General features: G+C 32.5%; 2 protein-coding genes and 1 long non-coding RNA gene across 4 annotated transcripts; 1 reads left to right on the top strand and 2 right to left on the bottom strand.

The window, feature by feature from the left end:
* Positions 1–1363: 1363 nt before the first annotated feature.
* Positions 1364–4527, bottom strand: LOC108454943 (uncharacterized). 2 transcript variants are annotated; one of them, XR_001866802.2, is made up of 4 exons: positions 4246–4527; positions 3354–3402; positions 1765–1873; positions 1364–1643 (listed from the first exon to the last, which is right to left on the bottom strand). It is a non-coding gene; the product is annotated as an uncharacterized LOC108454943 (long non-coding RNA). The 2 variants fall into 2 exon arrangements; XR_001866801.2 differs by having other exon boundaries at positions 1776–1873.
* A 4887-nt stretch (positions 4528–9414) lies between these two features.
* On the bottom strand, positions 9415–13171 carry LOC128285251 (formin-like protein 21b). Its single transcript, XM_053022657.1, has 5 exons — positions 12705–13171; positions 11571–11719; positions 11393–11434; positions 9778–9828; positions 9415–9612 (listed from the first exon to the last, which is right to left on the bottom strand). Exons 2-5 carry the CDS (start codon positions 11652–11654, stop codon positions 9415–9417), a joined length of 375 nt encoding a protein of 124 aa, XP_052878617.1. The 5' UTR covers positions 11655–11719; positions 12705–13171.
* A 5496-nt stretch (positions 13172–18667) lies between these two features.
* On the top strand, positions 18668–19790 carry LOC108456124 (LOB domain-containing protein 42-like). The gene is made up of 2 exons (XM_017754721.2): positions 18668–18890; positions 18976–19790. The coding sequence occupies exons 1-2, from the start codon at positions 18701–18703 to the stop codon at positions 19449–19451; spliced, it is 666 nt and encodes a 221-aa protein (XP_017610210.2). The 5' UTR covers positions 18668–18700; the 3' UTR covers positions 19452–19790.
* Positions 19791–26029: the final 6239 nt, after the last annotated feature.

Genomic DNA, 26029 nt, shown 5'->3' with positions numbered 1-26029 from the left:
TCTTCGTGCTTAATTACAAATGTGTTAAAATCATTAATTAAAAATAAAAATTATTTTTTAAATAATAAAATGTGTTAATAGCTAATTATAAATATTTAATGGTTATAATTAATTATTTAAAATATAGTTTATATATTTTAATTAAATTTTATAAATAATTAATATTTATTGCTTAAAATATTTAAAATTTATATTTCATATACTAAAATATTAGTAACAAGTTATAATAAAAAATTTATATTCTTACTAAAATATAATAATATTAACTAATTTGAAAATTATTTAAATACATATTTGTTACTTGATAATATCATGTCTAAAATGAATATTTTATTTTTCAAAAGAACTTTTAACAAAGAATGCTAAACACTCAAATCTTAAACCAAACTTTTCAAAAGTACTTTTCAGAAGTACTTCTCAACAACACTTTTCCATAACACTTTTTAAAAACACTTTTAAAAAGCAATACTAAACTAACCCTCAATTGTTTAATTACAATCAATTAAATAATAATTCAAAGAAATTAAATTAATTTCTAAGTCATCTCTTGTAATTAAGTTCTAACTTTTTATCTATTAATTACAACATTATTTAGTCACGGAGTCAATCTATTAAAAGTACCGTGTCTGATCTCCCTATTATATACCATTACGAGAGTAATTTAGATTTGTACTTTGTCCAATAATCTTGTCACTAGTGTGTTACAATCATAGGATCACTACAAGAAAATAGACTTTTAGCAGCGCCTTTTTTAGCCTTTAGCGGCGTTTTTAAGCGCCACTAAAATTATTTGCGGCGTTTTTACTAGCGACACAAAAAACGCCGCTATAGGAAACGTCGCAAAAATTTACAGCGTTTATTAAAAAAGCCAAAAAAAAGTCATGGCTTTTAGCGGCGTCTGTGGGGAAAACGCCGCTAAAAGTCATGGCTTTTAGCGGCGTCTGTTGGGAAAGCGCCGCTAAAAGTCATGGCTTTTAGCGGCGTCTATAGGGAAAGAGCCGTTAAAAGTCACGGCTTTTAGTGGCGTTTGTGGGAAAGCGCCGCTAAAAGTCATGAGTGAGCGGCGTTTAGAAAAAACGCCGCTAAAAATCATAACCTTTAGCAGCACTTTTCCTACAAACGCCGTTATAAAATAGACATTTAGCGCGCTTTTCCCACAAACGCCGCTAAAGAATATAACCTTTAAAAAATTATTTTAATTAAATAATATTTATTTCTATGATAAATATTATATTATGTTTAAAATTTAAAATTTAAACTTTGAACTTTAAACTATACACTTTTAAGGATAAATAAAAATATTAATTAAATTAAATTTCCTATTAAAATTTAAACTTCAAAACTAAATATAAAAATTAATGAATTTAAATTAACGAAACAATAACATTAATCAATTAAAAAAAAAGACAATGAAGAAATTAAGGGTCAAACATTAGCTCCAATAATTGTTCAAAATATAAGACAGCTACATTCAAATAGAAACTAAATAACAACTAAAGCATCCAATAGAACATAATTTCATTCTTCATCACTAACTGTTTCCTCATAAACATGGCTTCATCCAAAACAAAACCTCATACCATTATAATTTGCCTTTTAAGCAGAAACTGCTGCAACCTTCTTTTTTAGTGCTGCTTCAGTACCTATACATCACCCCCAATCAAAAATAAGAACATTTTGAAAGAAAAAAACACAAAATTTCTTACAAGAACAGAAATACGCAATGGAACTAAAATCAAAAAGCAATGAGCCTAAGGACATTACCATTTTCCTACCTTTCCTGAAACCTGTCTTGAACCTGCGAGGAACGTGGCAAAGATACCTCTATACACTGGTGATGGATATGTTAGCCTCATCTAATTGAAACCAATAGCTAGAAACACAAATAATCACACAAGTTAAAAAACCCAAAATAGAAACACTTCAATTTGCAGCATTCAAACACTTCAATTTGCAGCACTTTAACATCTCAATTAACAACATTTAAACACCTCAATTATAGCGATAAAACATCTCAATGTCCAGCAACTAAACACTTCAATTTGCAATACTTAAACACTTCAATTTGCAACATTTAAGCACTTCAATTTACAGCATTTAAACACTTCAATTTGCAGCATTCAAACACTTCAATTTGCAGCACTTTAACATCTCAATTAACAACATTTAAACACCTCAATTATAGCGATAAAACATCTCAATGTCCAGCAACTAAACACTTCAATTTGCAGTACTTAAACACTTCAATTTGCAACATTTAAGCACTTCAATTTACAACATTTAAACACTTCAATTTGCAGCATTCAAACACTTCAATTTGCAGCACTTTAACACTTCAATTTACAGCATTTAAGCACTTCAATTTGCAGCACTTTTACATCTCAATTAACAACATTTATACACCTCAATTACAGCGATAAAACATCTCAATGTCCAGCAACTAAACACTTCAATTTGCAGTACTTAAACACTTCAATTTGCAACATTTAAGCACATCAATTTACAGCATTTAAACACTTCAACTTACAGCATTCAAACACTTCAATTTGCAGCACTTTAACACTTCAATTTACAGCATTTAAGCACTTCAATTTGCAGCACTTTAGCATCTTAATTAACAACATTTATACACCTCAATTACAGCGATAAAACATCTCAATGTCTAGCAACTAAACACTTCAATTTGCAACATTTAAGCACTTCAATTTACAACATTTAAACACTTCAATTTATAGCATTCAAACACTTCAATTTGCAGCACTTTAACACTTCAATTTACAGCATTTAAGCACTTTAACATCTCAATTAACAACATTTATGCACCTCAATTACAGTGATAAAACATCTCAATATCCAGCAACTAAACACTTCAATTTGCAGTACTTAAACACTTCAATTTGCAGTATTTCAATTTACAGCATTTAAACACTTCAATTTACAGCATTCAAACACTTCAATTTACAGCATTCAAACACTTCAGTTTGCAGCAGTTTAACACCTCAATTAACAATATTTATTCAATTATATAATTAAAACAACAATATAATACATAAACTCATATATGACGTTGAAGCTTAAAAATCAAACTAAACTGTTCCATACCCAAAAAACAGCAAAAGAATCAACTTTCCACAACCCATAACCCTAGATATTCAAATATGGAAAAAAGTTCAATAAATAAGATTGATAAGACCATCAACTCTAACAAAAAAATAAGCTAAAACTCAGCTTCATTAACCAAAACAACCCCGAAAATATATGAAGAATTCATTATAGAACTCAACTTTGACAACCCAATTCTAGAAAGAATATACACAATGAGTAAACGGAAAAAAAAGGAGAAAATATTGTACCTTGCACTCGTTGAGGTTGATTTCATTACTTCCAGCCATTTCTCTTTCTCTAAACACTCAAAAACAAAACCCAAAAGCTTAAAACAGATCCTTGTGAAGAACAAATCAAAAAGTCACAATTCATTTCCCAAACCCAAATAAATAAAAAGTAAAAAAAAAAACCAACAAAGATGTTAATCTGATCTTATTCTCTTTTTTTCCACTTCAAAAGATCCCTCCTTTTGTTTTTCTGCCGTTAGAGCTTATTATCAAGAGAAAAGATAAACAGCTTAAAAATCTCTTCAAAAGGAAACAAAGAGAGAGTAAACGATAAAAGATGAACCATCCGCACTGCAATTGAACAGAGAGAGAAGGGGGTTATATGTGTGTCGTGTGGAATGGGTGAAGGATAGGAAAGGTGGCGCAGATTAGAAGACAGGAAAGATAAATGCTAAAATATACACAAGGTGAAATGTGAAAATGAGTGATACCAAGTAGTAAGCAAGAGCAAAATCACAAGTGTTTTCCCCTATTGAACCACTTTTATTCCTAACCATTTTGCACAGATTTCATCATCAGAGGAAGAAATAAAATCAATACCTTGCAGTGCATTTCTCAAATCACACACTGTATAAAAACTTCTCCTATAAATTTTGCAGATAATATCTCCACCAATGGAAGCAGTTACAGCTTCAAAGGCAGGCCATTATCTAGAACTGAAGGTCTGAAATTGGGATCCTAAATAAACCTTAATCTCGTAATTGTCAAATTGTAAAACATCTGCTAAAAAGAATGATGCATCCCCTTAGTTGACTCCAGCATTTATGAAAAGAAAACCCATTTGAAGAGATAGTTATTAATATGAAAATTACAATTAAAAACAGTGATAGTAAACAAAGAAAGAGAGGGCTACCGACAGCAGATGTCGACAGAGATACAGCAGCGGGCTACCGACGGAGATGCAGAGGGCTACTGATTTGAGGAAATTGGGGGAAAAATAAAGGGAATCGGGGTAGGGGAGAAATGGTTTGGGAAAAATAAAATGGGGAAAAAAAGAGAAGAAATTTCCAGTGAAATTTTAGGATTTCTTTAGGGATGGGGGAGGGAACCGATTTTGGGAAAAGAAAGGAGGGAAAAAAAAAAGAAAGATTTCTCGTCAAATTTTGGGATTTCGGGGGAAGGGGGGAACGAAAAAGTCTAATGCATTTTGGGTGACAAGACGGTACCGTTTTGTGTAAAAAATTTTGTGGCGTTTTTTATAAAAAAGTCACTATTGCTTATTTTTTGTGGCATTTTTAATAAAAACGCCACAAAAAGTCATTTTCTCACCTTTTTGCTCTGCTAAAAATTTTTTATTTTATTTTAATATATATAAACTTTATCATTATCTCTTAAATAATTTAAACTATATTTAATTATATATATATACCTAAATTTTGATAGAGATATATCTCAATATTATATATGAATTTCAGTTTAATGTGTAATTATAGACGTGAAATTCTAATTGTGGTTTAAATGTATAGTTGAAACTTTAATTTTGATTTAATCATACACGTTTTAAAGAATAAATACATCAATATATTTTTATATTGAATAAATATAAACATTTATATATGCAATATATAAATATAAAATGATTTATATCAATAATTGTGTTCATAATTTATGCTTTTGGGATTTAACCCATTTTGATATATATATTTTAAAATAATAATTTATATTTATCTTATTTAGATTTATATTATAAAAAATCTAAGATACGTAAGTTAAGTAGTTCACTATATTTACCCTTAAACCCCAACCCCTAAATCCCTAAACCCAAAACCCTATATCATAAATCCTAGACCATAAACCCCAAACCTTAACCTATAATTTAAACTATAATCATAATTTTAATATATTAAAATTAATCTTATCTCTTTTACAATTATATAATAAATTATTTAATATATAAATTACAAAGCATTAATTAATCTAAGCCTTAAACCCCTAATCCCTACCCCCTAAACCCTAAATCATAAACATAATCTATAAACCCTAAAAACCTAACACTTAACCCATAACCCCTAAGTCTTAAACCCCAACCCTTAAACCATAACCCATAATCCATAAACCTTAAAATAATAACTCATAAACATTAAACCCTTAACCAAATACCGTAAACCCTAAACTATAATGATAATTAATTCAATATTTTAAAATTAACACTATCTCTTTTACAATTATATAAGAAAATATTTAACATATAAATTAAAAAACAATTTGTCATATACAAAAAATCTTTAAAATTATTTTAAACAATAGTATTTTAATTTTTTTCATTTTTTGTATGCTTTTCAAAAACGCCGCTAAAAACATGGTTTACTGTAGTGAAACCTTAAACCCTAACCTTAAACTACCCTCAAACCATGATCCCTAAACCCATAATCCGTAAACCTTAAAATAGTAACTCATAAACATTAAACCCTTAATCGTATATCGTATATCGTAAACCCTATACTATAATGATAATTAATTCAATATTTTAAAATTAATACTATCTCTTTTACAATTATATAAGAAAATATTTAACATATAAATTAAAAACAATCAGTCATATACCAAAAATCTTTAAAATTATTTTAAAAATAGTATTTTCATTTTTTCATTTTTAAAAATATTTTTCTATGTTTTTACTTTCAAATTTTTTCTCTGTCATTATTTTTTTCTCAAGAATTTAAATATTTAATTAAAATAAATTGTATTTTAATAAAATAAACCAGTTAAACTATAAGTAGACAGATAAAATGTTTTTTGTGGCACTTTTTTAAAAATGCCGCTAAAGATCGAGCATTAGCGGCGTTTTTAAAAAAGTGCCGTTAAAGGATAGCGGCGTTTTTAAAAAGCGCCGCTAAATCCACTAAAAGCTCGACACGATTTTGCCAAATTCTTTTGCTGCGTTTTTTTAGATCAAGCATTAGCGGCGTTTTTTAATAAGCGCCGCTAAAGGTGTACCTATAGCGGCGTTTTTAAAAAGAGCCGCTAAAGCCACTAAAAGGTCAATACAAAAAGACGGCGTTTTACAAAACTCTTTTGCGGCGCTTTCTGAAAAACGCTGCTAAAAACGCCGCTAAAAACCTGTTTTGCTGTAGTGGATATTCTTAATCTTTTTCGGTTAAATCTGTTTAACCAATATGATCCTATTTTATCTTATGGTCACCATTGCATCTTTCACAGATTACGGACGATTGCCATTTTGATTCCTTAGACTACAAACAATTTAGATTACCTTCTAATATAAGTTATCTTTTTGCATCTTAATCAATCATTATGATACAACTTAATATTAATTAAATTTTAGGTAATCAATTAGTTAATATTTACTTTATTCATTTTACTTTTCATATAAAAAATAATTAAGGAAAATTAACAAAAAATTAATAATAATTTTTAATTAATCTATACAAAAATTACAAAACTATGCACTAACGGCACAAAATTATGGGCACTCGTGAACCATATGCTAAAGTCACTAGTATAATTTTTCCTCAAATCATACAACTTTTGCAAAAGTTCTCTCGCATTAGAAGAAGCCCACCAAAAGTTTCTCGCTCGGTGAAAAGCTATAACTCATTTTCCTAACCCTAAAAAGAGTGAATTGGGGCGTCAAGTAATTGTATGTTCATTGAAGAAGAAAGCACAATACGCTCAAATTTTTTTGTTAGTACTTTTTTATCACCTTGAATCTATTCCAAAGCATTTAAAACTCTTAAATCATTTCTCTAAACTAATAAAAAAGATAACCGATAGATGGCAAATACAAAATGATTGAGGCTTTGTAAACATATATATATATATATATATATATATATATATATATATTATATAAGGGACAAAAGCTACTAAATTTGCCAATCATGGGATGCATTGTAAAATAGCCTGAACTCAACGCCCATACTTATTGAGGTCAATTGAATGCATTATCTTATCAAACAATATCCCCAATAGGAATGCCCGACATATTAGTATGAATTCAACACACATGGGAGTTAAGTTTAATGCATTAAGCTAGGTTTAAGTTTTTTCAAGAATCTCCGACATTTAAGATCGAATTCGACATTTATGGGTGTCTAGTTCATTGCATGTTACATATGTAGGAGGAACTCAAGATTTGTGTATGTTAAGTTTAGGTTTGTAACATTCTAATCCAAAATTGTTTGGTTTGAGAACTATATAAATATGAGACATAGACTTCTTATTTCATCTAGTATTCATACCCAAATTCAAAATTGTAACTATTTTTCTCTAAATATACACACTAATCTCAAAAAATTAAGGTATCAAAAATCATAAATCATTTCCCCACTTAAAATCCTTTCATAGCTGCGGGAGTTTAAATTTTGTGAGGGTTTGAGAAATGTAATATCCTCAAAGTTGTGATATTGATAATAACAATAATAAATTTTGATATGATTGTACATTTGGAATATGTTTTTATATTTTTCATGCTTTAATTAACGCATTGGAATAATATGAAATTTTATGGTGAATTTAGTAAAGAGACTTGATTATAAACTTCTCCAATTCAATTGAGGATTGTTGGAGGCCTTATTGAGATGTTAAGACATGGAATTTCTAGAATAACCAAAAAAGGTAATGGGTTAAGGTATTAAAAAGGGAAGGATTACAAAGACTTTTTGCTAGTTTTATAATTAGAATTAAGGTTAATGGAAATTTAGAGTTAAACAAAAATTTCTGTAGCCATTGGATTAGAGATATTTTAAGTAGAATTAATCCTAGCCCTTAGTTTCTTAAGTGGGAAATGATGACTAACCATTATGGAGCATTTGAGAAGTTTGGAGAAGAGAGAATTGAATAAGTTCTCTCTTATTGTCGGTGAAGGGAAAAGAGATGTAACGCCCCAATTTTCGGGAATCCTGTGAATGTTGGCATAGGTTTAATTATGTTAGTGGGCCTCTAGAAGGCCCAAGCTTAAGATAGAACCCGGTAATTTTAGTTAATTTTTGTTCCATAAGAAAAAGGGAGTGAAATTATGAAATAGGACCTATGTGAAAATGTTTGAAAATGCTATAGGCTAAATTGAAGTGACCAAATAAATAGGAGTGCAAAATAGGAGGATTTGCATGACAAACCTTCCATTTTACATGAAATGGCCAGCCATCATGTTGTTGTAGACAAAATGTGCACTTGATATCCATAATTTATGGTACAAATTGATACAAATTGATAATAGGTTAGGTAAATGTTCCATGATAATAGGTTAGGTAAATGTTCCATGATAATGAGTTAGGTAAATGTTTCATGATAATGGGTTAGGTAAATGTTTCATGATAAGAATTTCATGTCTTTTGTATTAAAGAATTAAATGGATGAAATATGAAGTTTTATTAAAAGAAAAAGGGGTGAAAAGAACAAAGTTTTGTCCATCTTTGTTCATCATAGCTGAAAGTTAGAGAAGAGAAAGGAGAGGAGCAAGCTCTTGAGTGTTCGGTCACTTGGGGAACACTACAGCAAAACTGACTTTTAGCGGCGTTTTTTTAGGCCTTTAGCGGCGCTTTTAAGTGCCACTAAAACTATTTGCGACGTTTTTCTAAGCGCCGCTAAAAACGCCGCTATAGCCGACGCCACTAAAGTTTGCGGCGTTTATCTAAAAAAAACGCCGCTAAAGATCATGGCCTTTAGCGGCGCTTTTCCAACAAACGCCGCTAAAGGTCATGGCCTTTAGCGGCGCTTTTCTCAAAAACGCCGCTAAATGTCATGAAATTCAAAAAAAATTATAAAATATTATAAAAGTCACGAAAAATATAAAAAATTTAAAATTCATTATCAAAATATTGAATGATATAAATATAAAAATTTTTATTAAAATTTTAACTTTAAAACTAAACACAAAAATTAATGAATTTAAATTTAGAATTTAAAATAATAAATTAATAACACAATTAAAATCCAAAAGTTAGAACTCAAGTTATTTTAAATATTAAAATAAAAATAAAATTTAGAATCAAAACTAAAATAAATAATAAAAACTAGATTAAATATAAAAATATCAATAAAATCGACATTATAATGAAGTTACTTAAATGAAATAAGGAAATGCATTAGATTTGGCGACCTTTTTCTCCACCCTTTCTCGACGAGCTCTTATTTCCCACATTGCTGTTAATTTCATTTGAGCCGAGTGCTTCTTCAGCTTTCTCCTTACTTCTTTGCACGTCTCCATACCCGAATTGCATTTGTCCGCTTCCTTTTGATATTGTGATGCTAACTTCTTAGCCTCGAGTAAAAAAAACATTTATGTAAAAATTATAACAATTAAGCATTAGTGACATACAATTAACTATTAAAATAAAATAAAACATATATGTAACAAATAAATTGTTGGTCAGAAAAAGTTGTAAAAAATGAAAAACAAATAAAACATACAACATTAATGATATACCTCATTACATGCAGAATTTACAGTATTTAAGCTCCTTTTAAATTCAGAAACCTGCAGGTGGTAAAAAAATGTAAGAACAGAGGATAAACAAGTGATTCAATAAAAGAAAAAGGAGAAACAAGAAGGAGATTAATTATTGAATAATATTGTAAATTTGTCAAATCAGATTTACTATGGAGATACCGCCAAACCTGAGTTCGGAATTGAATCTTGAAACAAAACACTCTTAGTTTTGACTCTACTCGTGGCACTTTCATCATTTTTGAAAGATACATTATCTGCCCATTCTTTCCTTTTCTTTCTCATTTTTGAATTAGAAAGAACCCATACTACCACTAAGAACCAAGGCAGCTCTGACTGAAGCACAATGCCCACTTTACCAGAACAGAGATATAAAATCAATAGCCTCTTGCAGTTCCAGCCACTACTGCCTTTTTAAATTATAACAAGGGAGTACAGAACAGGAGATTGTTAAAGGGTAATTCTTCCCTGAAACATCCTTCTATTTTTCTTCCTCAAATGAACCACAAAGTCAAAAGGAGGACAAACCTATCACTCTACTAAATGTGCAACCATATACATCCTTCCATACCACACTTCTTTCCATAGGTAAATATATAGAGTAATCTAGTTTATATCTCTCAGAATAAGAATAAACCCAAAAGTAAACAAAATGATTTTTTTTCAGAGAAGCTCCCTATGCTTGAACTTTCAGTCAGAAAATCTTAACTGTATTTATGCTCATGAATAATCCACATCACTGAACAAATTTCGCTAACATTACTATCTTTATTGAGAAATTATCAGACATAAATTGTTCCAAAAATATAGTAGGGAAATATAGGACTAGGTATCAAAAGTACAATCTTCATCTTGGTTTAGATGTCCCCATAAAAATGCAAAAAGATAAAAATAATTCAATGCTTAGACATCAATTTCCATCTTTAAACTATGATTTGAAAAGAATCCTTCATGCCAAAGGGTTTTAGAAAGTATAAAGCCTTAAAACTGAGAAAATATTTCAGAAATATTGAAAATAAACACTTAATTCAATATATCAAGAAATAGAAAAGGAAACTGTTAACAAGCAGTATAAATTCCAACATCAGTACATGAAATTATAGTCTCTTTTCATTAGAAGAAGGAAGAGAGGAAAATAAAAAGAACTTGGGGGAAGGGGGGAGGGAGGACAAGTTTTCCATTGTGTTCCCCTCACTCCCTAAAAACTAAATAAAAAGAAAGCAGTAATTCAGTCATTCGAAGTGACCAAGCCAGAAAAATGTATTCCCTATCATACCAAAGTATCTCAGTTTTAAAAGAAATTTCTTAAGCTGAATGGCATAAAGAGTTTTCTTATATTGGGAGATGGGGGGACTTGAATCTAGCTCTTTGAGTAGGGGGAAGCATGCACCAACTACTGAGCCAAATGCTCTGGAGGAAAGATATTAGAAGGTCAAATTTTAGAAGAACATGAAGACAAAGACAAATAATTTTCAGAAAAATAGTATATTTAGCATGTCAATGGAAATGAACCATCTATCAGTCCAGCTATGTAAAAACCCAAGTCTAACAATTTGAAAAATTGAGAAAATATGGTTAGAGAGAAAATGCAGACCTGTTCACACTTCTCTAGACTCTCCTTGTCACCAGTGTAGTTCTAAAAAATAAAAAGAGAGTAAATCACAATCAAAGAAGACAAACTTCTAATGGTAAATGTATACTATGTAAAAAGCAATTCTAAATAGCTTAAATACAATATTGAATTTGTTTATATGCTTATGCTAAAGCATCACTTTGAGAAGTTCCATTTCCTCTTTAGTTAGACAAAATTTTATGAGATTTTCCACTTGATCAACATCTAATACCGTATCATCCATTGCTAGCACTGCAGCATGATAAATTCAAGACGCTTGATAAATTCAATGCTACAGCATTTTCCCTCCTAAATCAAGTACGGTTGAGTAAGAATAATACAGAGAGAAGATGCTACAAAAAATAAAGATAAAGATGTTAACATACAGGAACAAGCAAGATGTTAAGATATACTAGCAGTGTTTCTAGCAGGGTTTTATATACATTGAGAGGTTAACTCTGGTGGCCAGAATTTCATCATGTTTCTTTCTGCCACCCACCCATAGCTCCATCTAATAAAAGCCATTGCTTTCATGTTTCCTTTCCATGCTTACACTGACATTCACAGATTTTCATTATCTGCTCTGTTATATATGATTGCGTTGTAGGGACATAGCTTTTAATATCTTGATAAACAAAATCATCCAAAACAAATCAAATATAAAGCTAAGACAAAAAAAAATTTTCCACTCCAACAAAAAGTAATTCCAATTTTTTTTAACATCTCAGACTCATATGTTTGTACATACAAAATACCCAAAGCCAATGTAATTAAAAGAAATGGTTGCAATTACATTCTCTAAACAAGGGTGTAATCATTTGCATTATTTATGACAGGCAACCAAACGTAGAGACAGATATAAGACATGTCGATAAGGAGAAACACTTCCCATTCAAACAAATTACACTTCCACGTTCTAACATATAGGATAAGAGAGCAGAGAAAACAGTTTAAAAGCAATGCTGGTATATGTTTGGCCTAACTTACTGCTTCATAGTAAACATGTGACCAACACTTTATCTTTGGTGGATGTAACTAAAAACATAACTACATGTCTACATCCTGTATAAAGAGAACTCCATTCATTTATATCTTTGTATCTTATTGCAATTAAATATGTTAATGCGGTTTTTCAAGCTACCTTACTCGAACTCAGGTGTGAATTTGGATATGGGTATTAACTTCTACATCTTATTTCATAAATTTAATTGTTTATCAAAATAACCGAGCCGTTGTAGCAAAAAATGTGGTAGCTATATTCTAGTAAAATAAGATGGTGAATGTAGTTACTAACCTAAAAGTAAAGTCAGCCTTGTTCGGAGGAATCGACAACCTCGTTGAATTTACCAAATATATTCGGGCAGCAGAGGGGACACTGGACGGCTATGCAGCAGATGCACAGGGCGAAGGCGATGGAGGAGATGGGTTGCGATGCACGGGGTGAAGACGATGGAGGGAATGAGTTGCGATGCACGGGGAGAAGGCGACGGAGGAGATGGGTTTTTCTGATCACGGGGCGAAGGATTTGGGGGAAAACTTAACGATTTGGAAAAATTGGGGATTTCAGATTTTAGGGAAGAAATACAGAGTTTCGTGAAAAACTTTGGGGAAATCGGGGCTAACAAAAAGAAAAGGTTTAAGTTAGAATTTCGTGAAAAATTTGGGGAAATAGGTATTGCACTTTTCCGGCGTTTTCTGAAAACGCCACCCTGTGTAAATTGGGGAAAGTAAAGGGAATTTGGGGCTCCAAAAACCGTATGCAGCCCAATAATTTTTTCTTTTTTTTCTCTTTTATTATTATTATTATTATTATTTACTAAAATGGTTAAATTTTAATTTGGTCTCTAATATATTTAAATTTCAGATTTTTTGCATATACTTTAATTTTTAATATCATTTAGTATATATATTTTATAATATTATTAATTAATCCAAATAGTTAATATTATTAACTTTTGATTAAAACATTACATGATAATATGTAATTGGATAACATGAACTCAACTTACAACTTTACGCATAATACCAAGACTAATAGCGAATTTAGCCAAACATATATAATTGCTATCATTTGAGTGATCATGACTAAAATTTTAAATTTTAAAAAGTACAAAAGATAAAATTGATCGATTTGAAAAATATAAGGACTAAATTTTAAGTTTAAATTTCACTTAAATAAATTAAGTGTAGAGGAATTAATTTGATTTGAATTATTTTAATATATTAAAATATTTTAGATTAAATCTTAAACCATTTAATATATATATAAAGTTTATCTATTATCTCTTAAATAATTTAAACTACAATCATAAGTTTAATATATTCAAATTAATATTATCTCTTTTACAATTATATAAGAAATCGTTTAATATATAAATTAAAAAATACTAATTAATCTAAACCCTAAACTTCTTAACCCCTATCCCATAAACACTAAACCCTAAAGCCTTAACCATTAACCCCAAACTATTACCCCTAAACCCTAAATCATAATCCCTAAACCCATAATTCATCATAAACCTTCAAATACTAGTTAACTCCTAAACCTTAAACCCTAAACCATAATTAACTCATAAATCTTAAACCCTAAACCATATATCTTAAACCATAAACCATAAACTATAATGATAATTAATTCAATATTTTAAATTCAATACTATCTCTTTTACGATTATATAAGAAAATATTTAATATATTGTATAATCATAAATTTTAATAATTATTCTTTTAGGGGTTATAGATTAGTGTTTTACCAAAAGCGCCGCTAATGCTCTGGTTTTTAGCGGCGTTTTACCAAAAACGCCGCTAATGCTCTGGTTTTTAGCGGCGTTTTACCAAAAGCGCCGCTAATGCTCTGGTTTTTAGAGGCGTTTTACCAAAAGCGCCGCTAATGCTCTGGTTTTTAGCGGCGTTTTACCAAAAGCGCCACTAATGCTATGGTTTTTAGCGGCGTTCAAAAACGCCGCTATTGCTCTGTGTTTTAAAATTTTTGCGGCGTTTTATCATAAAACGCCGCTAAAAACGCCGCTAAAGCCCTATTTTCCTGTAGTGGAAGAAAATTGAAGGTAAGTTCATGGTAGTTGGCTTCTATCTTGATGTTCATGAGTTCTTCTTGATTCTACCTTAACTCTTGAAGCATATTTTGGTTTTTAGTTGTGTTGTGAGCATTTAGTCATGAATTAAAATGAAGGAAATGGTTGTTGTTTCATGTTCTTTTGATGAAAAAAATGGAAGATAGGTGAAGTTGAGCCAAACAAATGAGCATGCATGTGCCTTAGATGTTAAAGGGAAAAAAATCAGCTAACATGTTGTGCTTTAAAATGATGAAATGGAGATTATTCTTAAGTAAAATCATAGATATGTGATGATTGATTGGTGATATACATGTTTAAATAACATGCATGCAAGGTATGTGTGAAAGAGTGATTTGGTAATAAATCTGCTTGAGACAGCAGCAGTAACATGACTTTGGAAAATCACCATAAATTGTGGGAGATGAATTAGAAGCTGAATAAATTATTTAATTAAAGCTTATTGAGTCTAGTTTCTAATGAAATAAACAAAAACATATTTTGAATTCTGTACAATGCGAAATTTGATTCGTAGTGAAGAGTGGTCAGATTAGTCAAATAGTGAAACATGGGAAACTTTGAGAAAAATCTGGTATTGATTGGCTAAACCAAAAATTCTGAAAATTTTATGGATAGAAGATATATGAGTCTATTTTCAGGGAAAATTAACGGAACTTGATTTGGAGTTTCGTAGCTCCAGTTATAAATAATTTAGTGACTGTTGCTCAGGAAGACAGCTTGCAGTGAAATTATGATTATGTGGTAAACATTGACAAAAATTTGTTAATGAGTTGCTTATTGATTTCTTATAAGCTTACTATGATCTGTAGGTGTGGTTGGCCGAATATTGTAAGGGGTTAATACGTAGTTTGTATTTGAATAGTTAGATTAACGTGTTAGTAATCCAATTGTAGGCGGTTCGTGTGTGGATCTTGTCAGCATATCGTAGCAAACAGGTCTATAACTATCACCCTCTTTCTTAGTCTGGATCGGCAAAAGTCGAAAAGTCGAAAAGCCGAAATGCCAAAAATCGGTATTTTGTAGATTTGCGAGTGTGCGAATGCTCGTGAGGTAAATCGATTAATGTTTTTGGTAAGCTGCAAAATTTGATTGCAGAGTGCATGATTTACGTGTTCTAGATATTTTTGGGCTTAATGGGCCAAAATTGGAATGATGGGCCAATCGGCCCAATTCGTAAGAACCCTCGATACATGATTCTGTTAGTACGTGAAAAGTAAGAATATGCATGAAAACCCTAAAATAGATAAATTATGAAATACCTTTAAAAGTGGAAAATTTACGCTTTACCCCTAGTAGATAAATTACGAAATACCCCTAGGGTTAAATTGACCTAAATGCATGTTTGATGTTGTTATTTATTGCATGCCATGTTGTTATTATCGATGCATGGGATTGGGATATTGATGAGAGGAAATCTTGAAAGTGGCTTGTCCACGTCTTGGAGGCTTTGCCTCAATTTATCGATAATCGAGCAGTTAAGGTCAAGAATCGTGGAGTGTTAAATTTGGGTGGGTTGAGCTATTCCCCACATGGAGTGTATGGCTGGTACGGGTGGAGTGTAGTGGTTGGTGGATTGAGTAGTCTCCCCAAATGGGCTTGCATATGTTTATTGATGTTGCATGTATTTTGAAATGGGCCTATGGGCCATACTGTTATCTGAATAAGGGGCTAAAGCTCAGTTTATTGTAATCTGAAAAGGGCTCTGGCCCAGTACCACTGTTACCTAAATGGGCTTGCATATGTTTACTGATGTTGCATGTATTTTGAAATGGGCCTATGGGCCATACTATTATCTGAATAAGGGGCTAAGGCTCAGTTTATTGTAATCTGAAAAGGGCTTTGGCCCAGTACCACTGTTACCTGAATGGGCTTAGGCCCAATGGGCTTGAGCTAACTTGGGCTTTGAATGGGTTTTCCTTACACAGTGAGTTTCCCTAAACTCACCCCTTTTATTTTCATCCACGCAGGAAATCCCCAACCATAGTAGGCTTGGAGCTGTGAGGGAATTCGGAGTGGCCACCCGTTCTGAAAGTTTGATTTTCTTTTGGTCAACTGGACATCCTTTTATTTATGTTTGAAGTTTTGGGTTTTTAAATGTAATAAGGCCGCTTAATTATTTTTGATAGTTTTAATATGTATTACTAAGATAGGTATTACTTATTTTAACTGTTGAAATTGGATAGCTTTAGGGCGCGTTTTCAAAAAAAAAAAAAACAACAATTGATTTCAAAATAACACAACAACAAACAAAGCTTCCGCAATGAAAGTATTTTCCAAAATTAATCACTGTTCCTAAAAATGACTCAATCAAATCGGTTTCCTAGAAATATACATGACGTTAAGGTGTGGCAATGGCGGTGTGCATGTCTAGGATTGGATCCGAGGGAGCTTGGTACTTAAGTAGTCCGATAGACTCACCTCCTCTTTTCCGATTTCCTACCTGGTGCACAGCTTCCATTCACTTTAACCCTTAATGAATTAATCTTTTGAACATCAAGTACGATTTTCTGGACTTAGAATGGAAATTTTTTTTAACGTTTTTGATGTGGCATGCCGGATCCGGCCATAACTTCTGGGCTGGGTTTGGGGTGCTACAAGAGGTAAAGAACCCCCTTGAGACAGTAAGTCCAATTGCCTCCCATTGAGCCCATAATTCAAGAAATTACCAAAGCAGGCAAACTCCATTCTTTGGTGTGGATAGGATGAACTTAATTGGTTTTTGACGTGTGGATTATCAGTTAATTTGGGGTTGATTATGTACTGGATTTGGTTCTATTCAATGAAGATACTGCCAATTTACTAATATATTTCTATGAATGTGATGTGCCTCTATTATGTAGTGTTGTTGAGGTAGATTTTGTTGCCAAATGAGATTATTTGATTTTTATAGTTGAGCTATATTTTTCTTGAAAGTAATAAAAGGAAGTGTTAGAATCTTGATTTTCATGTTGACCAATGAAGAAATCAATTGTAAATGAACTTACCAAGTTTAGATGGATAGAACTGAATCAAAGATTGAAGAGAGAATCTCATTGGGTAGTTTATCAAGCTTTGCGTGGAAGTGAAATGGGAGTAGTCAGTCTAAATGAACAATTGGGAAATTAGCTTAGATGCCCTTGGTCTAATTACCTATAAAGCCCTCTTATAAATTTAATTATAAAATCTACGCTTAATACATTTAACCACCTAATTTGTATTCTCTCACAAAAGAGGTAATTACAAATGGGAATTCACTTATACTGAAATGTAGAGATAACCAGATATCTTTTCGCGAAAATTTTGGAAACAGTTTTAATATTCTGTGAATTTTTAAAAAAATCGAAAGTTAAGAAGTGACTCGAATTGGTTAAAAAAAATTAATAAAAATTGGAGATAAAAGTGAATGTAGTTGAATAGTTAAAACCTGAGGCAGACCCACAGTGTTGCGTAACATAGTAGAAGTAATCTAATTTAAGGTTAAGGCAATATATGGAAAGCAATAAAAGAAAAACATATTAGGATGTGTATTAGGGTTTAATTAAAAAAATGTTCGTGATGCTTCCTGAAAATCATTATATTTTATTTGTTTTTCTAATTTTTTTTTAAATATTTGAGTTCTTTAGAGAGTTCCCTTATTTGTACGGAATCCTGAAAACCTGGAGATATTTAATTTTACAGGATTAAGCTCGCAATGAGGTGTTGCGACACACAATTCTAAGATAAAGGCCCCGTGCTTTGCACCTGCATGGATTGCGGTTTGCTATCACCTCACATTGCTTGCATGGCTTCCACCTTTCAAATGCCTATCTTTTATTACTTTTTGGCCTTCTTTCTTATCTAAATTACATCATTATCCTTCACTCTCTTTCCAAATTTGGCCTTCCGAAAATGAACAAATAATAATAATGGTATTAATTAGCAATGAAGAAGAAGAGGGAGTCTAAAAAGGTGGTGGGTTTTGTAATAAAAGGTTGCATGGAGGGTTGTTAGGGACAAGAAAGGCACCAAAACTAATTAGGGGGGAACCTGCTTTACCTAAACAAGAAAAAGATGGGAAGGCAATTTGCAAACACACTCAGTCAGCTCCGGTTTTCATGCCTTTTACTTCACCACTCATTTGGAAACCACTGCGCACCCTCCCTCCCCCGCTTTATATAAACCTTCCTCTCCGTACATTCTCTCCATCTCTCTCTCCAAAATAATCCCCAAGCTAATCACTATGAGGATGAGCTGTAACGGCTGCAGGGTCCTGCGAAAGGGGTATAGCCAAAACTGCATCATTAGACCCTGTCTTCAATGGATCAAGTCCCCTGATTCTCAAGCCAATGCTACTCTCTTCCTGGCCAAGTTTTATGGCCTTGCTGGCCTCCTCAATCTCATCGAAGCCGGCCCTGAAAACCTACGCCCTGGTAATATTATTTATCCATATTCGGACTCCATTAAAAGAACATTTTTTTTAGTGTACTAAACTAATCAATGTTATTCATGTCGCAGCCATTTTTATGTCACTTTTATATGAGGCTTGCGGGCGTGTTGTAAACCCTGTTTATGGGTCAGTTGGCATGCTGTGGTCCAGGAACTGGGTTGAGTGCCAAGCAGCGGTTGATGCAGTGCTCAAAGGCTCGCAGATAACCGAAACTTCTTCTTCTGAATCACTTACGCAGCAATCGATTTCCCCTCTTAAAACATACGACATCCGCCACGTTTTCAAGGATCCCAACACAACTGACATCGACAAGGTCAAGAGCCGCAATAGTTTCAAGCGATCCGCGACCAAGTCCAAGCGACATGTTGACAGCAAAGAAGATGAGAGCATGTTCTCTGTGGAGACTCAGGAGGGTTCGCTGGTGACCCAGACCAAAAAGGGCCCTCTTTTGAAGCTTGGAAACCAAACCGTGGAGATTGCTGATATTAGGTTAGAATTGACTCTCGGTTTAGCTCCTGCAACAATGCAATTGCCTCGCCTCTGAGGATGAAATTAACCCATCATCAAGTGGCGGGAATTAACTGCAGTTGGGCACAAACTAATCCACCTCTGTGCTTCATTCATCACAAATAGAAGCAATTTTGGCGGCTATAAATATATCATCTCTAATTTCGACTCACCATGCAATACTATGTTAAATTTATTAACTTTGTTTCTTTCTTGTTTGGTGAAAAAGAATGTTCCTGGTTTTCTGTGTGTATATATATATATTTATCTTTCTGTAAAATTAGTACCCATCTAGTTCATAGAAATTCTATTTTATGATTACTTAACCATTTGCGTATCAAATTTCACAATTGCACTACTTTTTATTTTCGCGAGTATATATATACTTGTGGCATTAACGGGTTATGGGTGCAAGATTTGTTGAATAATTATTAAGGTATAGACTTGATTGAATGAAGGGCAATGTAGAATATTATTGATTTTTTTTTTTTGTAATTTGGGGGATAACTGGATATGGTTACGTGGCGATATACTATATGTACGAACATGGGTTAATTTAAATTTGCAGTTCTGCTTTATGAGTAGGCGCATTGCTGCAACAAGAAGTTGGCAGCAAGCAGTAGAGCCTTCGGTGCTTTGTGGTCACAACACGGTCACGGCTACAAGGCAGTGGAGCCATTGCACGTAGAATCATATGTTTAAACTTTAGAGTTGTAGACAGTTGCTCTTCATGCAAAGGTTCTTGGTGTGTGGGAGTTTTGACCACTTGTGAGGTGTCATTTAAAACCATATTTTAAAAAAAAATCAGTTATCGCACAAAAATTTAAAAATATTCTCTTAAAACTCCATAAAAGCAGTAAAATTTACGTCTCGTTCTAATGATCCTGAAAAGCAGTTCTAATGACCTTGAAGCGCCACTCATGGCGGTTTCAAGACTTGGTTGTGCCACCAAGAAGGTGCGCTGAAGGGAGGAAGGCCCGAGTCTCTTTCTGGGACATGTTGATGGGATTTTCGATGGAAGCAAATAGTTCAACGAAGGCATTAACTGAGGAAGATATTGAATTATTGGAGGGGAGTGTTTATACTGAGACAATAGAAGGTATCCCATTGATTACTTTCTTAGAGAGAATCCATTTTTTAATAGAGAAGAGTATGGATCAATCGGTGACTATCAAGTTACTAGGGAGGAACCCGAGTCTTTTTCTTGGACATGTTGATGGGATTTTCGATGGAAACAAATCGTTCAATGAAGGCATTAATTGAGGAAGATATTGAATTCTTTGAGGGCAGTGTCTATACTGAGACAATAGAAGGTATCCCATTGATTACCTTCTTAGAGAGAAGCCATTTTTCAGTAAAGAAGAGTATGGATCAATTGGTGACTATCAAGTTATTAGGGAGGAACCCAAGTCTCTTTCTAGGACATGTTGATGGGATTTCCGATGGAAGCAAACCGTTCAATGAAGGCATTAACTGAGGAAGATATTGAATTATTGGAGGGCAATGTTTATACGAGACAATAGAAGGTATCCCATTGATTACCTTATTAGAGAAAATCCATTTTTTAATAGAGAAGAGTATGGATCAACCGGTGGCTATCAAGTTATTAGAAGATTGGTTTTAATTCTCTATTGAATAAAACTCAATCTCTTTGAAAACCAATCCAACTTATATAAATGATGGACCGGAGAATGGTAATTATCTGCTAGCTCCAAGTTCCAATAGATTAAGAAGGGATGGGTGGTTGACCTCCGCCAAACGTGCGAATGTTTAATTGGAAAATACGACACCAAAAAATATAAAAATAAAGTAGCGGTATCCGCAAGTATACGAGTTAAATTGTAAAATAATAAAATATACAACGAAACACTAGAAAGTATTCTGAAAATCATACCCAAAGGAAGATGAATTAAATTTATTGAAAACACTTTTACAATAACATGTCTAAATAGTGATAATTAAATACTATATTACGACAATCAATAAACATAAATAATATCATAAACTAAATAACTAAACTAAATAACAAAAAATAAAACATAAACAACTAAATCAATTAAACCAATAAGGAAGATTAACTCGTTTCAGGGGTTGTAATTAACTTTGGATTCAGGTTTTAGGGTGAATTAGCTATTAATTAACCAATTATTACCTCCTAGTCTCTAATTGATTAATTAATTGGTAGATACTCACTTATCTCCTGACCTTACTTTCTTAACCAGGATAAATTACAATTTACTCGGCAAACTTATCTTCCAACCTCACTTTCTCAACCAGGATAAATTACGATTTATGCGTAATTTATACCAACTAATTTTGTAAGAAACATTTAATCATCCGTTAATCACTCCCCCATCCACTCATTAATCTTTTGATATGTTGTAATTCAATGTAGCAAATTAAACTAGTTTTCTTAGTTGAGGAGCTTGAATACGAGCAATTTTAGAGTGCTTTAGTTATGTTTTATTAGTTAAGTTTAAATTCAATAAAAAATGTATTTTGAGTCTGTTATTAACCTTAGGGGCCGAATGAGCCCTAAAGGCGAGCTAACATAATTAGTGAGTGCGCATGAGACCTTTCAAAGGCATAGGAACTCAAAGTTGGTCGTTCGCAACACAAGGAGATTAATGTCGCAACATAGGGAGTAGAATGCCAAAACTGCTATACTACCTTGGGTGTTGCGATATAGCCAAGGGATGTCTAAACCAGACATATTTCCTTCTATGTCACGACGCCCAATGTTGTGACATAGGGACTAGGGTGTCGTGACATCAGTCTTGCACGAGAAGCACTTACGAGCCAAGGGCGTTTTGGTTTGCACAACGAAAATTAAAACACGAGAATGTCAACTTACCTAGGGTTGAGAATGACGACAATCCTAACTCTATAAATAGGCTTTTAAAACACTTGTTGGACAACTTTTCATACTTTAAGTTTTCTTTGTAATTTTAATTTTTAGTTTTCCTTTCTTTTAGGTTTACTTTAGTTCTTTTCTATTTCGTGTTTGTCGAAGAACGTAAGTTGTAATTATGATCAAACTATTATAGATTCCGCGCTTCAATAAATACAATTTAGGATTCTCTTATACCTTTTCTCTTGATCCATTATTTATGTTTATCATTATTATTAAGATTATTGTGTTCATTAGATCCATAAGGAACTAACCGTTTTATGGGGATTAGTGAGTAGAGGTGTGATTAATTAATTTCCATGTAGGGTTTTCTAGGAAGAACTTAAACCCTAAGCTTGATGACCTTAGAAAGTCATTTAGGTAGGAATTAACCTAAAATTGGTATGAACTATCCGTGAACACCTTAGCCTCAAACCCTTCTGGACTGTGAGGTTAAGAGATAAGCAGTCCTTGTCGACTCGTTAGTTTAGTGGAAGATCGAGAGATCTTGCTAGGTTAGCGACTGGTTGATTGAGTAGAAACCTGAAATAGGAATTAATTATGATCTCCAAAGCGAACTAATCACTCATACTTAGATTTGATTAATTTAAAATTTATTTATCCGAAGTTCACTTTACTTTTGTTATTTTTATTTCATTATTTATTAAAACCCCAAAATATTTCCGTTTATGTTTTATCGTACTATAATTTATTTAAACTTCTAATTACTTCTATTTGCGTTTAGGTTGATATTGCCTCCGGACGTACTACTATCCAGAGTGTGAATGCTGCTACAAAATATATGGAATTGAGGCAGTGTTCGCAAGTATATAGGTCAGATTGTAATATAGCTACAATGAAGTAGGTAAGTACTCCGAGGATCTTACCCAATGGATTGTAGTTTAGGGAAGACTATTATCAAACCAATTATGAGAAATAATTACAAATCTACTCGAGTCATGATTTAGTAATGTTAATAAGGAAGCAAGATAATAATAATATTAATAAACAAAATAAAATAAAATAAACCTAAATCTACTCCTAAGCTCATGTACCGGCTTCTCCTATCCTAACATCATGTATTCTCCTATCCCTTGTTTCGACTACGTGAGTTCCTTTAGCCTAGATCCAATTACTTTACCTAGTTAATTATTGATGTAGGGTTCTAATCAATCAACTAGTAGATACCCTAGCAGGTTCTTCCGATACATCCACTAGAATAACGAGTCAGTAATAACTACTTATCTTTCGACCTCATAGTCTAAACCTGTTCGGGGTTAAGGTGTTCACAGATAAACTATACCAATTTTGGGTTAATTCCCACCTAAATGACTTCCTAGGTCATCAAGCCTAGGGTTTAAGTTTTTCCTCTCCCAAACAGCTGATCTGCTAAGAAACTCTATCTTTCAATCCTCTCCTAAATGAATTTTTTTTGTCACTGAACTTTTTACTCTTTTATCAGTCACAGTGCTTTTGTTCGATACTTTTTCCACTTATTTTTACTTTTGACTTTTTCTATATTTTTTTCTTTTTTACACATTTTTGCTCAACCTATAATCACTATATCATATTGTTTCTTTCTTTTTTTTTAAACACTATCATGTATCTACCTGAACCCTCAATATCTATAGCCTGATGTCTATTTCATAATGTATTAAAGGACCAAAGACAGGGAAAAGTTCAAGTTTTATGTGTGGTCTTTGGGTTTCAATTTTGTTGGTTCATAAAAAAAGAAGTTACCAGGCTCAAATAATGAGACTAGTGATTCATAAAATTAATGTACGGTCATTTGAGAACTGGCTATTCAAACAATGCCTTAGGTCATCCCTAAGCATCCCACTGTACACAATTTCTTTCATGCTTCGAATTAAGCCAAATGAATAATAATCAACTTAAGCATTCATGTTTGTACGACTATCTCATATGGCATCATCAAACATTACGACTATCTCATATGGCATCATCAAACATTCTTACTTAGGTACTTTTAATCTATTATGCAATTTAACTAACCTAATCAATTCCTTTCAAAAATAATCAAATTATCTCATACCAATAAAAATTTTCTTGCTTGACAAAAATCATTACTTGCTTCATTATTTTCAACCACTATTCACGAGGTTAATATAATTTGAGCACCATGCAACAATAATGTTTTTTTAAAGTAACTAAATAATTAACTAAAATAAAGTAAAAACACACATCATGGAGAGAGATCACAACATTCAAACAGTTAGAAGGAGAGAACTTTCACAAAGCTTAGGAGCATTTTAAAATGCTAATACAGAGATAACCACATCATGGGCTGCAAATGTTCTACAACGGGTTAGATGTGCACGCATGTTCAGTATTAAATGGAGCCGTGAGAGGAGCTTTAATGAAAAAAAATATGAAGATGTGTATGAGTTGATAGAAAACATGGCGATGAATTCATACTAGTGGCCAATCAAGCGCTATACTTATAGCCAAAAACCATCTAGGGTAAAAGCTGTCTAAAAGGATGATGATACCAACAAATTGTGGACAAACTCAACTGCATAAAGTCCTCATTTAGTGCACCATTTATATATAGAGGAGACAAATCGCTATTTCATTACATTAATAATTCAATTGAGGATGTCAACTACGTCAAAAATAGGGGGAAACCCTTATTCAAACACTTATAATCCTGGTTGGAGAGATCACCCAAACCATAGGTGGGGTAGAAATCAAGAAGGAGGTAATAATACATAACCAATTAAAAATGCTAACTATCAACCTCCTTATTTGTAGAAGCATCAAGAAATGACCAACCCAAATAACCATACTGTATGTAGTCAATGCTTGGATCGAATCGAAGGGGAAATGCAGTAAATGAGAATTGACGTGAAACAGGTGCGATCTGAGTGCACTAACACTACAAAAAACATTGGCTAAGCTGGAAGATCAGATGAGCCAATTGATGAGTATGACAAGAGATATCAAAAGACAAATTAGCACAGTAATCCCGAGCAACATAGAGAATAATCCTTGGAGAAAAGAGAATGAGCATGTGAAAGTAATCACACTTTGTTTGGACAAAGTAGTGAGTAGCCCAAAAAACCAGTTCACAAGGAGAATATAAAGGATTCTAAGGATCTTTAAGAAAATCCCCGAGAAACTAAGACTGAATGTAACGACCCGATAGTCAGGGGTGTCAGAAAATGAGATTTGGGACTCCGTTCCCGTCAAACAAACCCATAAATATTTTTATTAAATATTTACGAGGTTAGTTTAGTAGTGAATTAAATTTTGGATAGGTAATTTTCATGAATTAGGAGCTATTATGATACAAGGACTAAATCGCGTTAAAGCTAAAAGTTGAATTATAGATTGAAATAAATTGAAGGGACTAGAATAGTGAATATACATTTACTTAGTGATAGTGGAATACCAATTTTAGCAATGTATAAATAGTTATAATAGTGTAGATAGTTGAAAACCAAGTTTAGCATTGCATAGCATGGTTCGTTATTAAAATGATTAAGACTCTAGTATGAAAGTATTAGATTGTCATGACTTGCTCCTATATAATATAATGATAATGGTTAACTTGCATGTTTATTCATTATATGATTGAATGTGTTGATTTTTTGTAATGCCCGTGACCCTAATCCGACGACGGAGAGGGGTTAGGAGTGTTACACTGAACCAAAACCAGAGGAGGAAGCTGAGCTGATAGCTAAGTTGGAGAACAAGCCAATCAA

Source organism: Gossypium arboreum, chromosome 2 (genome assembly GCF_025698485.1).
Source record: "Gossypium arboreum isolate Shixiya-1 chromosome 2, ASM2569848v2, whole genome shotgun sequence".
Classification (NCBI taxonomy): Eukaryota; Viridiplantae; Streptophyta; class Magnoliopsida; order Malvales; family Malvaceae; genus Gossypium; species Gossypium arboreum.
This window is presented reverse-complemented; position numbering and strand designations above follow the sequence as displayed.

Coding starts and splice junctions, on each gene's coding strand:
- LOC128285251 (XM_053022657.1), bottom strand. CDS start 11,654: ATGGATGATACGGTATTAGATGTTGATCAAGTGGAAAATCTCATAAAA. Junction 11,435..11,570: donor AGGAAATGGAACTTCTCAAA/GTGATGCTTTAG, acceptor TTTATTTTTTAG/AACTACACTGGTGACAAGGA. Junction 9,613..9,777: donor TAAATTCTGCATGTAATGAG/GTATATCATTAA, acceptor TTTTTACTCGAG/GCTAAGAAGTTAGCATCACA.
- LOC108456124 (XM_017754721.2), top strand. CDS start 18,701: ATGAGGATGAGCTGTAACGGCTGCAGGGTCCTGCGAAAGGGGTATAGC. Junction 18,891..18,975: donor CCCTGAAAACCTACGCCCTG/GTAATATTATTT, acceptor TTCATGTCGCAG/CCATTTTTATGTCACTTTTA.